The sequence below is a fragment of the Nannospalax galili genome, unplaced genomic scaffold (genome assembly GCF_000622305.1).
Source record: "Nannospalax galili isolate Female #2095 unplaced genomic scaffold, S.galili_v1.0 scaffold123, whole genome shotgun sequence".
Lineage (NCBI taxonomy): Eukaryota > Metazoa > Chordata > Mammalia > Rodentia > Spalacidae > Nannospalax > Nannospalax galili.
The window spans coordinates 1,354,252-1,364,157 of NW_008350332.1; the positions used below are offsets into that span (position 1 = coordinate 1,354,252).

At 46.7% G+C, this 9,906-nt stretch overlaps 1 protein-coding gene across 11 annotated transcripts in view; it reads right to left on the reverse strand.

The window, feature by feature from the left end:
- Window positions 1-210: 210 nt before the first annotated feature.
- Window positions 211-9,906, reverse strand: part of Pard3 (par-3 family cell polarity regulator) — a gene marked incomplete at its 5' end in the record, with an annotated part of 355,877 nt that continues 346,181 nt past the window's right edge. For 9 of the 11 annotated variants that reach the window (XM_029570673.1, XM_029570672.1, XM_029570671.1 and 6 more), the window contains 2 exon segments: window positions 211-1,743; window positions 7,354-7,481. In XM_029570673.1, coding sequence (XP_029426533.1) covers window positions 1,407-1,743; window positions 7,354-7,481 — 465 coding nt within the window. 11 annotated transcript variants of the gene reach the window in all.

The following is a 9,906-nucleotide window of genomic DNA, read 5'->3' on the forward strand; positions in this document are numbered from 1 at the left end:
CTGCACGTCATTAACAGATAAAGCCATTACACACAGATGCAAAAGAGACATGGGGCCTGTGGACACTTCCCATATTTTCTAAAAACAAGTCGACACAAAAATACAGTGTGCCAATAAAAAAAAAATAGGCATATCAATACATGTCTTTTTTTTTTTTTTTTTTTTTTTTATCTGGGACTTGAACCTTGTTCATGCAGAGCAAGAGAAGCTTTTTTCACATCGCGGTTCCCAGGCACTTTAGCAATCCAGCCACAGTTTACAATACAGGGTCTTCAGACCAACAGATGAACAGTGGGAACTCATCAGAAGGCCTCACGACACATGCATGCATGAAAATATGGATGCAAAATCCAACTTTTGTTAGCGTTGTTTGGGGACACCAAAATGTTCTCTGGGAGATGCAAGACGGCTCTTCTCTTCTTTGTCTTTTATGTTTCACAGCAGAATTCGTAATGTGACCTCACCAGGCAGGGGCACGGCATGTGAGTGTAGGAGTGACCTCACTAGGCAGGGTTACAGCATGTAAGTTTGGGAGACAAATACTGATTCCAGCCAAGCTCAAAACCTGCATTGAGATCAAATTTTAGAATCCCAAATGACTGAGCTTTCCTGTTCCACTCTGTGGAACTCTCTTGCCAACCTGTCACAACAAAAAATTAATTAAAATAATGACTGGCCTTCACTCTTCCTGGGGGACTCTCTCTGTTCCCACCCCCGCAGACATCCAGACTGCTCCCACATCCCTTGTTCAGGAGCTAGACTGAACAAATGTATTTATAAATGGACTAGAATCATCATGTTAAGGGTAGGCTATAAGGCAGTTGGAAAGTCCCCCCAACAAAACAGCATTTCAAATGGCTCCGCTTCTTCACCACCAGGGCAGAATCTCTGTGATCCAAGAAGCTTAAGAAAGAGGGAAACCCAGATGATTTAGAGAACAGGAAACAATCCTGCTATAAAGTCCTGTTGAGTCCCAATTCCTGGGGCATACCCCTCACTTTCAACCACCAGAGACTGAGAGGTGGCCCCACAGCTGAAAGCCCAGAGGGAAAGGGGTCAGCAACACCCCCAGCCTTAGGATCCCTCTCTGAGGTGGAGCAATGTCAACCAAGTCATGGGCATCTTAGGGATGAAGTGAAGTTCCGGGTACTGCAGAGAGGCTGGCAGGCAATGCCTCGAACACATGATTGTCAGGAGTAGGAATCCTTCCACGAGACACGTTGAGATGCAGTGGCAAAGATATTAAGGCCTTCCGTTTCTTTGCCCATGCTGCTTAAAGGCACTGATATGAGCAACAGAAGTGTTCTGTAGTACCATCAAGGGTTTAAAAAACTCCCAGAACACAAGTCTTCATAGGAAAATGTCCTTTATTGCATGACATGATGCACAGCCATCCTCGTTTGAGCTCAGGAATAGAAAGGCCGCCCCTTCTCAGGTGTCTGCAGTCTGTTCAGCCTGGCCACCTGCGAGGGGGATGGAGGCACATCTTGCCGGAAGGGCCCCCTGACCCCGTCGGCTGGGGGCTTCAGCTGTTGCTCTTTCCGCCTCTGCTCCTGGCGGAGCAGCTCCTGGGTCTCCAGCATGACCCTGGCATTGAAGCCATGCCCGCCCAGGTAGCCGTTCCTCGAGCCCTGGTAGCTGGAATACCTGGGGTTCTCCTTGGCACTCTGGAAGCCTTCACCAGGGGCATAGTTCTGTTCCCAGGAGTCCTGTGAGACAGAGCTGGCATTCTTCCTGCTTTGCCTAGCAAGAAAGCAAAGGGGTCAGTCAGGGAGGAGAGACCTATAGTTCCAGGCTTCAGCAAATATCACTATGACCCCAGGCTCCACGCTGGGAGACAGAGATCTCAAAATTGGCTGTCAGTGCTTGGGAAGATGGCTCAGTTGGTAAAGTGCTTGCTGCCCAAGGATGAGGATTTAAGTTTGATTCCCAGCACCCATGTAAAAAGCTGGGTGTGGTAGCATCCGCTTGTAATTCCAGCTTGGGGTATGTGTGTAGAAAACAGGACCCTGGAACTGCTGGCCAGCCAGCTACCCTAAAGGCCAATGAGAGTTTCTGTCTCAAAGAAACAAGGTGGACAGCTCCTGGGAATGATATCTGAGGTTGTCCTCTGGCCTACACGTGTACATACGAGCATGTGTACCCCCACACAGGCACCTGCATGTATGTGCACATATAAACATACCACAAAAAAACTCCCTTGTTCTCAGCAAGCTCCCAGATTCAGCTAAGTGACCAACATTGACAGAAGCAGACAGCAGCTATTTAGAAACAGGTGTTTCTTCTCCTAGTTGGGTGTGCCCTTTGCTCTACTCAGGATGGTCATATCTCCTACAATGTGGGCACATACACATATAAAACATTAAAGATTTGGCAGCATCCAGCCTAGCAAAGCTGCCACTCACTTTAGACTATTTACAGTTTAGTTCTAAACAAGAAGCAAACGCTGCACTCAGCTGCCACCATGGTTGCAGAAACGAGGCCAAGAGGAAGTGCATGTGACAGATCACAGTGTGAGTTCAGGGAGGAAAGATTAAAAAATGTGACTGGCAGAGGGCTAGAGATGTGGCTCAGCTGGTAGAGCACTTGCCTGCCCTGGGTTCCACCCCCAGCACCACACAAACCAGGTAAACCAGGTATGGCGGTATATGCGTGTAATCCCAGCATTGGGGAGGTGGAGGCAGGAGGATCAGAAGTTCAAGGTCATCCTTGGCTACATAGCAAGTTCAGGATGAGCCTAAGTGACATGAGACTTGGTCCCAAAACAGCAACAACAACAAAACCAGCAACAAACAAAACAAACAATGCGGCAGGCAGTCCCTTCAAGGCTCAGCTCAGCTCTCTTCTGTGTTTCAGTGGCCAGCATAGGTCAGGACTGCACAATGTCCTGTCTGTAAAGGCTATTTTCTTGATGTCACAGGTTTCCTTTACCACAGGCCTAGGTAACTCACTTCTTCTTCCTCAGAGTTGGGAGATGAACCCAAGTCACCTAGAAATGTGAAATTCTCATCACTTCTGTACACCACCCCAGGAGAAGGACATAAACCCAAGCCACCCACAAACTTTGCATCCACTTCTGTAGTGGAGTTGCTGTGATTTTCATGAAACATTATTGCTTTGAAACATCTTTAAATTACTATCAAGGCTCTAGATGCATCTATGAATTTACAATAAGATTGATTTTGATAAAGTAAAACAATTTTGTGCCAGGAAGGAAGACATGCCCTAATTTTTTCCCCTTGAAAATGGAAGAGGGAGGAGAGATGACAGTCATAAAGAAAATGTATTGCTCCATTTATCAATAAGAGAATCATCCGGTGACAGTACATGAGGTTCGGTCTCTTGCATCAGCACACACAGCACGTTGAATGTTCACAAGAAGTCCTGCCTGTGGCAAAACAAAACAAAACAAAACAAAAAAACGCGTGGAAAGCCACCGTGCTTCCCATGGGAATGGAGGATCAGCTGGACATGCAGAAGTGCTGGCAGTGTGGTCTGGGGTAGAATCTGCCCGTTTTCCATATGGCTGGAACTGTAGTCAGGGAGACTTTGAGTCAGCAATGGCTGTGAGCCACTGAGAAGAACATTGTTTCTCACTAGGCTGTCCTCAGAGCCACACTAGAGTCTTCAAATGGGATAGAGTACGTTTATTTGCCTAGAGCACTGATTATCTTCCACTTAAAAAGTCATAAATTAATCTGTCCAGAGTTATGAATGACAGAAGCCAGGGACTTGGCATGAAGCCAGGGACTTGACATTACTTACGAAACCTTAATTAAAACAATGAACATGTGTCACTGATATAACAGCAAGGGACGGGGGCTCTATGAGTCAGTTATCAGTTTAAAGATAATCAGAGGTGTCACATCTTCATCCCTGGCCTCCCAAGAGCCACAGCCTCCTTCCTCCCTGCCCTGTGTGCCCTCTGTACAACAAGTTGCATTTTTGATTCACCCCAGGAATGCAGGTTCTTTCTGTGTTTAAATCCATGAGAATTCACTGAGGTTTGTACAGGACGGACAAGGTGATGCTGTGGGTGGGAGGAAGGCACTGTTTTATAGGCCAAGTTTTCTTCAGATTAATGAGTCTAGAGTAAAGGAAGGCTTTAGGTTTGAAATAAGGCAGGTGGGGAAAACACAGGCACACAGGCACAGAACACAAACACCTTGCTTTCCTTGGTGGCAAAGCTACTCAAGGGGCCTGGCAGGAGAGGGCATGTGGGTGAATGCCTGGTGGAGAAGTGCAAGGGAGGGGACTCACACAGCAGACACACAGCCACACAGGGGAGGAGGAAGAGGAAAGGCAGAGAGCATAGGGGAAGAGCAATGGCACCCTGGATGCTATGTCCTCCCCCCAGTGACTGCCAGTACACAGATCTCTGCTCCAATGAAGGGCTGCCTTTGGATGCCAAGGGATGAAACTCATCTAGGAAGTTAATAAAGAAAATAGGCTGGTCTAACTGAGAGCAGGGTGTGGGCTGCTGGGTCCCCTTCTCCATAAATGGGTGCTACCACCCTGCCCATGCTTCCTATGGACATTCCATAGTGTGATTCCTACTCTGCCCATGCATGCCCCTCGTCACAGCTGGAGTTTACACATGAGGCTGGCTCGTGCACACCCCTGATTCAAACACCCCTCTCTACTGCAGGTGATGCAGTTCTGGCCATTTGTTTTTTGTACACCCCATAACTGAACTCATGAGCATCAAATGACACTGGTGTTCAATGCCATCCCATGACTTATCTACACGAAAACTAATCAGCATCCAAAAAACAGAGGTTAAGTGCTTCTGAACATGTCACAAACTTATGTTTGATTGGAGTTCATGAAGGTGGCTCCTCACACTCCTCTGACCTCCTGCTTGACCTTCCCTAGACCACTGACCATAGCAACTGGTTGTGAGTGGTATGACATGGAAGGGACAGGGCTGGGTGAGCTCTCCTGCTTAACCTTCCCTTCTCATACCAAGGCAGCACCGAAGCCATTCCCTAAGAGAGAAGAACGTGAGGCAAAAGGTTCCTCATCCCTCTTGTTAAAATTTATGCAATTTTATTTTGGGAGACCTGCTTTTCCCATATCTAAAGGCATAAAATGACTCAAAATAGGGAACTAGAATGATCTGGGAGGGAAGTTTATTTTCTATTGTGGGAACACTCTAGCATCCATAGTGCATTCAATAGTTCAGCATACTTGTGCTTGCAAATGTGGATGGTTTTAGCAGGTGTTTCCAGGAAGAGGCAGAGGGAGAGGTACAGGAGAGGGAGGTAAGGTAGAGAAGGCCAGCTGAAGAGTGAAGACAGGCACACCAAGGTAACCGTGGGAGACAAAGATTGATCCAACATTCAAAATACCAACAGAGGGCTCTGACTGTTCCCAACACAAATGACGAATCTGTCTAAGGCGACAGCTGTGCACATCACTGATCTGAGCACATACGCACCGCATGCACCCATTGAAATGCCACACTAAACCTCACAAATAGGTGCTATAATGGTGCATCAATTAACACGGCCAGTGGGCCCCAGCAGAACTTCCTAAGGACTGAGGCCCTCCTAGCAGTCCTGCCTTCCAAGAGCTTCCCACTCCTGCATCTTCTGCCTTTTATTCCCCAGTTCCTTCTCTGGAGATGAGAACTTTGTTACAGTTCTCCTTCATTTCCTAAGAATACTCCTTAACACAGCTGAAATAGGCAGCTGAAACCGACAACTTGCCAATATAAACAAGAACATAGCTCCTGGAACTCCATCCACACACATCTGATGTGCCACTGTTTGCCTATATGACCACGGATGTGGGACCACGGCAAGGTGTATGGACTCATCATAGCAACATGCTCGCCTTTGTGATGGAATGCCAGCTCCAAGCTAGGGGATGGGGTCTGACAGAGAAGAGCTGTCTACATAACTCTCATTGTGGCTGCCCCTTAACTCACTGGGTGCATCCACACAGAGGCCCTTCCCAAATGTCCGGGCAGTGGAGCACCATGGGAAGCTTGCCAGCTGATCATATTCTGAACTTGGGAAGGAAAGCCCTGGGTAGCTTGAATTCTGGTGGAAGCATTTACTGACTGTGTGACCCTGGGGCAGTCACTTCATTTCCTTCACTTCTGTGAGTTATTTCTTTATAAGACAGGGACATCTTCAAAGACCTGTATAGACCTAACCCTCAATGCCTCTTACCCAGGGAGGGCTAATGTCTGTGATGATTTAATCCCTATATCACAGCAAAATCGTTAGTCCTCCAAGGAGATACATTTCACAGACATAAAAAGGACAATGGGATGAACATATTAGCACATCAATGCTGCGTGTGCTGATGGGAACTTCTTCATATCCATGCCCTCTTGGCTAACCCCCGCCAATGTCAACTTCCTTGAGGCTGTCACAGTGATTACTTAACTTTGGAGGATTTTCCTTTATCACAAAAATGAAGCAAGCTCATTTTCACATGAGTCAGTCAATGCATAGATAAGATCCATCTCTCCCAAAATGTTTCACTCAAATTTACAACAGCGGATAGGACGAATGGGTCTTTGGATGCTCAGAGATCTTGTCACCTCACTTTGAGACAGGACACATGTGACCATACAAGTGACTTATTTGGGGGAGTCTGAAAACCTGAGAGGTTTTCAATACATTTATTATACTATGTATTTCCTGGGAAGAAGACTGATGGAAAAATGGTGGTGATCTCAGTGTGTGGGGGCCCTGTGGTGTGACAGAGTTCTACTTCTTTTCACAGAGGACACTTGGAGCAGAGGTTCCTCCCCTGGGAGTTGGACACATAAGCCTCTCCTGCTTGGTTGTCAGTTAACGAGCCGAGCATCCCTGGGACTCTGCACTCCCATCCGGAGTAGCGGCAGGGATAGAAGCAACTGAGTAAAGTTTGTGACCACAGAGCCACAGATGTGTGTGCACAGAGCATATACTCCACTGTAACAGAGCCTAGCACACAGCATTCATCTGTGAACTCTGTAAACTAGGCATCATCTCAGCCTTGCTGCGACAGAGCCTAGGTGCACAGAGCATTCATCTGTGAACCCTGTGAACTAGCTAAGCAAAGGCATCATCTCAGCCTTGCTGCGACAGAGCCTAGGTGCACATAGCATCACTCACCCTGGAACCCCGTGAGCTAGCTAAACAAAAGAAATGTTACACCCTCATTTTTCTGACTAGGGAAACTTTCACTTTTGGTATGGGCAGATGGAGATGTTGTTGTCTCAGGAAATGCCTTTCTTCCTAGTCCTGCTGCCACTGGGTTAGAGGTGCCCTCCCCAAGCCAAACAAGCCTGCACTGCCCACTCCTTGGTGATTCCTGCTCTAAGCTAGATCTGAAAGGCTGGGGGAGTCTTACCTGGGCAGCGAGCTGTACTGGCGCTGAGCCTGCTGGAAGCTCTCTCGTTCCTCCTGCCTTTGCCGTTGCACTTGAACCTCTACTGACACTGAGTGTCGACCGCTCTGTGCAGCTGGCCGTGAGCTGGGCTGTAAGAGAGAAACAGAGCTTTCAGTAAGAAGGGATGTTGTGGTGACACCATTTCAATTTTGGTTTTTTTCTTTTTTCAGTGCTGTGGATGGAACCCAGTACGTGCCTGCACATGTTGGGCAAGTGCTCCATCTCTGAGCTATACCCTCAAGCTCCCAATTTGACTCTGACCAAATGACTTTGAAACATTTCACAAATTCTATGATTTTCTTTCTCCATATCAAGTTTGTTTTTTATTTTATTATTTTGAGAAATGGCCTCATATAGCCCAGTCTGGCCTTGAACTCACTGTATGACTGAAGGTGACTTTGAACTCCTGATTCTCCTGTTTCCACCTATTGAATGCTGGCATGACAGGTCTACACCAACATGGCAGTTTTATGTGGTACTGGTGCGGATCACAGGGCTTTGTGTACTAGGCAAGCTTTCTGCTAACTGAGCTATGCCCCAGCCCTGCCTCCTACTCAAGTTTCTTTGAGAAAAGAAGCTTTTCATTGCTCAGCTGAGTTCACATACTCCATCTTAGGTTACGAACAGTTTTAGTGCAGTTTTAAATGGAGACGCCAACCTGTTGGTCCTCTTAGTGAGGCTTGGTAACTACTGACATAGATATCCAGTTACAATACTTACACAGCAAACACGAGGACAGTAAGGCTGCTCCGAGGGCTAAAAGAAGTTAAGGCTCAAACCAGATGGCTGGGAATGTAGCTGACTTGGTGCGGCCCTCACCCAGCATGCACAAAGTCCTGGCTTTGATTCCAGCACTGCATAAACTGGGCATGGTGGTACATGCCTGTAATCCCAACATTCAGGAGGTAGAGGCAAGAGGATCAGAAGTTCAAGGTCCTTCTCAGTAGTGAGTTTGAGGCCAGCCTGGTCTACATGAGATCCTGTCTCAAACCAACCAACTAAACAACCAACCAACCAACCAACCAACAAACAAAAAAGCAGACTAACCATTTGCTATTGTAACTCACAAAGGTGGGTGTCACAGGTCCATTCTTTAAGGCTGGCTGAACTGTGAACTTCCTGATACGTGCCCCCTTTAATCCCAGCCATGGCATACACTACAAAGGCTCCTTTTATGCTATGGAGCGACAGCTCAGTTTTGAAATTTAACCAAGATGACTTTAAATGAGGCACTGTAAGCAAGGATAGGTCTTCTTTTCTCAAGAATGTCAGCTGAAGCGGAACAGGGACCCTTACCAACAGCAGGAACCAGTGAGCTAATTGAGTATTCTATCAACCACACTAGTCTAAGTTATATATCTCCTGTGGTCAGTAGGAAGTGGCATGTGATCAGGGTGAACCTACCCTATCGAGAAATCTTCAATCTACCTGGCCACACATGCTGGCCAGGAGGTCTTGTTGATTGCAAATTGTTACAGGGGATTATCAAGCTCCATACTGTGCTGTGTAGATCACGATCCTGTGGAGGCTTCAATTTCCCACAGACAGTTGTTACTTTGCCTTCTAGATTAGGACTTTTGAAAAGGAATCAGCATTGCTCGAAATAGCTATTGAGGTTACAAAATATCACTGCATGTCAGTACCACAAGCCACCCTTCTTGGTACCTAGACTGCCCCTTTGTGTTGCGCCACATTGTACAATGTGCATATTCTGCATGAAGAATGTCTGTTAAAAATTTGTCATTTAGTATAACCAAAGAGTAAACTCATCAGTATATTTCTTAAAGAGTTCAAGGGATTATACTTCCCAGACATTAGGCTTAAGTCTATATAAAAAGTTATTTAAGGCCAGGCGTGGTGGTATACACCTTTAGTCCCAGCACTTGGGAGGCAGAGGCAGGCAGATCTCTGTGAGTTCAAGGCCAGCCTGGTCTACATAGTGAGTTCTGGGCCAGCTGGGACCAGCTTGAGACCCTGTCTCAAAAAGACCAAGGGAAAAAAAAAGGTTATTTGGAAAATTATTTCTCATTGATGATTTTGTTTCTAACCAGAAAGTGCTGCTCAGATGTAAGACTTCAAATCTTGGTCTCCAATACTGTAGTGCCCACCTGTAGCTAAGGGAGACAACCTGCTATTGTTCTAAAATGGATAGATTTGTTCCCCCGCCCCCAATCTAGAAGCCTTTAAGAGGGAACTGACACTGATTCTGACCACTCCAACAGCTATCAAAATACCTGAAAGCAAATCCTGAATCCATCACTCTAGAGTCCAGCCTTAGAAGACAAAAGAAAAATGAGGAGGAACCCAATAGAAGGATGCTTTTGGAAACCCCTGTCAAGATAGACCCACTGAAGGGGTACTCCAATTACCTCACCCTGCATCCCTGTTCAGCATGGAAGAGGCCAGAGTGGTCTGCGTCCCAATTCCCTACTGGCAATTTGGGTAACCTCTTCAGAGGATGATGTGGTAAGAATAGGAGATAAGAATTGGCTAGGCAGTTAGGGTAAAAAGACC